The sequence below is a fragment of the Helobdella robusta genome (genome assembly GCF_000326865.2).
Source record: "Helobdella robusta unplaced genomic scaffold HELROscaffold_89, whole genome shotgun sequence".
NCBI classification, from domain to species: Eukaryota; Metazoa; Annelida; class Clitellata; order Rhynchobdellida; family Glossiphoniidae; genus Helobdella; species Helobdella robusta.
The window spans coordinates 201,996-205,042 of NW_008705506.1; the positions used below are offsets into that span (position 1 = coordinate 201,996).

Consider the following 3,047-nt stretch of genomic DNA (forward strand, 5'->3'; position numbering starts at 1 on the left):
AAATCACTTCCCAAGTTCTTAAATAGCATAATCTTCAACTTTGATTTCTGTGTAGGATTCCTAAAACACATTAAAATTTATATACAATTGTTATCATTTAGAAAAGCTTACGTGATTTTTCAATTTTTTAATATTTATTTCTGTCTAAAAGTGTAAGTTCATTGAAAGAATATATAAAAAAGAATTTGTTAGTATCTAACAAATTGCTAACGTTGTCCAACAAAAACATTGAAACTAAAACATAAATAACCTAAAAAAAGTCTTTCAAAATTGCTAAAATCTTCATATACTGTCCAGATGTGCGTTTTTTTATCTTAGTTTTTTTTTTAATTATTATTTATAAAAAAAAATTCCTCGCTTTGAATTGTTTGTCCAACCTAAAATTTTCCCACTCGTGCATTAAACTACAAAATATTTTAAATTTTAAAATAAAACGCAAGATTGAAAGAATGCTGCAAAAATTTTTATATTGGATACGGTACGATACGATAGTATACATGTATTATAGTAAACTAGTATGAATACGATATATGTCTGTAGACGAATATTGCAAAAGCGAGAGTTGCGCATACACAGTCTCGCGATCAATTTGAGATATTACATACACAACTTTACAAATTTTTTTTAACCAAAATTACAAAATTAAATTTTTTTTACAAATTCTTAGATTCATTTTTATATTACATACACAATTTAAACTATTTTTTTTTACAAATTTTTAGATCCAATTTTATTTTTTGTGTCTTATGTAATCGGTGCATATTATGAGCAGTATTTAAAAAAACTCAGTAAAACTCAGGTTTAGCATGAAAATAGTTCTAAGAAGAAAATTGATATAAATCAACAAAAAAAAAATAAATAAGATCGCCAGTCTAAATTTTAATATTTTCGCCACACTACCAAACATTTTAAATTTTGGTCTCCCATAAAATTCTTAGATCCATTTTTATATTACATACACAATTTAAACTATTTTTTTTTTACAAATTTTTAGATCCAATTTTATTTTTTGTGTCTTATATAATCGGTGCATATTATGAGCAGTATTTAAAAAAAAACTCAGTAAAACTCAGGTTTAGCATAAAAATAGTTCTAAGAAGAAAATTGATATAAATCAACAAAAAAAAAATAAATAAAAGATCGCCAGCCTAAATTTTAATATTTTCGCAACACCAGCAAACATTTAAAATTTTGGTCTACCATAAAAATGTCCTCCTCTGCATAAAATTTTGTTTACAATAAAAGTTTTATTTAGCAAACTCGTTCTCAGCTAAATTGCCAACAAAATTAATAACGTCATCAAAGAAAAGTTACTGTTTCAAAATTCATGTTTCGCCAACGGTTATGATGAGATGACATAAAAATAATAATATTGAACTTAGCGCATCTTTTTTTTGTTCTTTCATAGATTGTATTCAGCATCTTCGATTTGGCTAAACTCCGAAAGTTTTTGATCAATGCATTAAGCATCCTAGGCTACTAAGGACTTTCAAGTTTTTTGTTTATGAATATTTTTTTTTAAGTTACAAATAAACAAGATCGCCAGCCTAAATTTTTATATTTTCGCCACACCAGCAAAAATTTTAAATTTTGGTCTCCCATAAAAATGTCATCATCTGCATAAGTTTTATTCCACAAAGGCCCCTAGTCCCCAGCAGGCCTTAAGTGGTCAAGGGGTGCCAAGAATCCCTGGGAAGTATGCAATAGCGGAGAGATGTTGTAGAAAAATTCAGAATGGCCCCTCTATGGTACTTAGACTTGGAACGCTCCATGTTGGAACACTGACTGGCCGCAGCATGGAAATCGCAGAAATGCTTGATCGTAGAATGATTGACATCTGCTGTCTTCAGGAAACCCGATGGAAATCGAATGGTGTCTGTCATATCAACTCAGACAAAGAAAAATATAAGCTATTCTGGAATGGTCAAAAGACGGCCAAAAATGGTGTTGGAATTTTTGTCAGAGAACCGCTAGCCCAAGAAGTACTTGATATTAAAAGGATTAATTAATTCACGTCTCATGTGGATCAAGCTTCGCATAGAAAAGCAAACAATGATTATTTTCAGAAGAGGTGAAAAATGACTTCTGGACTGCAATCTCTTACATTATCTCAACAATACCAAAATCTGAAACAATACTGATTGGAGGCGATCTCAATGGCCACGTTGGAGAGAAAACAGATGTTTTTGACAACGTACATGGCGGTTTTGGCTATGGAAAACGGAATGAAGATGGCAACCGATTCCTTGAGTTTGCTGAAAGTCACGGGTTTTGTTTACTGAATACATATTTTAGAAAGAGGTTGGAACATCTCATAACATACAAAAGTGGACCATCAGCCACGCAAATTGATTTTTTCGCTGTCAAGCAACCACGCCGAAGGCTGTTCAAAAACGTCAGTTATACCTGGCGAATCGTGTGTCGCCCAACATAGACTCCTTGTGGCAAACAAATGCCTCGAAGAATCAAAACGTGGAAGCTGAAAAGCAATATTCATCGAGAAAAATTTCAACAGATTGTCGCCACAGTTAGTTTTGATGAACGCTGCAACTCCAGTTTGTGGGAAAACTGGTACAAAACGTCAGCATGAACGTGACACTTGGTGGTGGAATGACAGTGTACAAAATGCAATAGCTGAAAAGAAAGTTGCATACAAGCAATGGCAAAAATCAAAGTCTGTTGATGACCATAAAATTTTCCGTGAAAAGAACAACTATGCAAGACGTCAAGTTGCACTGGCACGGACAGATCAGTGCAGAGAGTGGCTCACTAAAAGCAAAGGTGAACAAATGAAATCTCTGTATCGTATAGCAAAACAAGCAAAGCGTACGAAAAAAGACATAGTTGGTGCCTCATGTATCAAAAACGACAAAAATGAGATCGTTCTTGAACAAGATGAGATCAAGCTACAGTGGAGAGAATACTTCAATCGTCTGTTAAACGAAACAAATACCATCAATGTTAACTTTGACGCTCCACCCATCGAAGGCCCGATTCCAGACATCACTGTAGAGGAGCTTACAGAAGCTCGAAAGCTATGAAGGATA

The 3,047-nt window shown here is 33.0% G+C and overlaps 1 protein-coding gene across 1 annotated transcript; it reads left to right on the plus strand.

Annotated features, from left to right (window-relative positions):
* Positions 1-530: 530 nt before the first annotated feature.
* Positions 531-2,009, plus strand: HELRODRAFT_182616 (hypothetical protein; the record flags this gene model as incomplete). Its single annotated transcript, XM_009032866.1, has 3 exons — positions 531-561; positions 723-799; positions 1,641-2,009. The coding sequence occupies 3 exons, from the start codon at positions 531-533 to the stop codon at positions 2,007-2,009; spliced, it is 477 nt and encodes a 158-aa protein (XP_009031114.1).
* Positions 2,010-3,047: the final 1,038 nt, after the last annotated feature.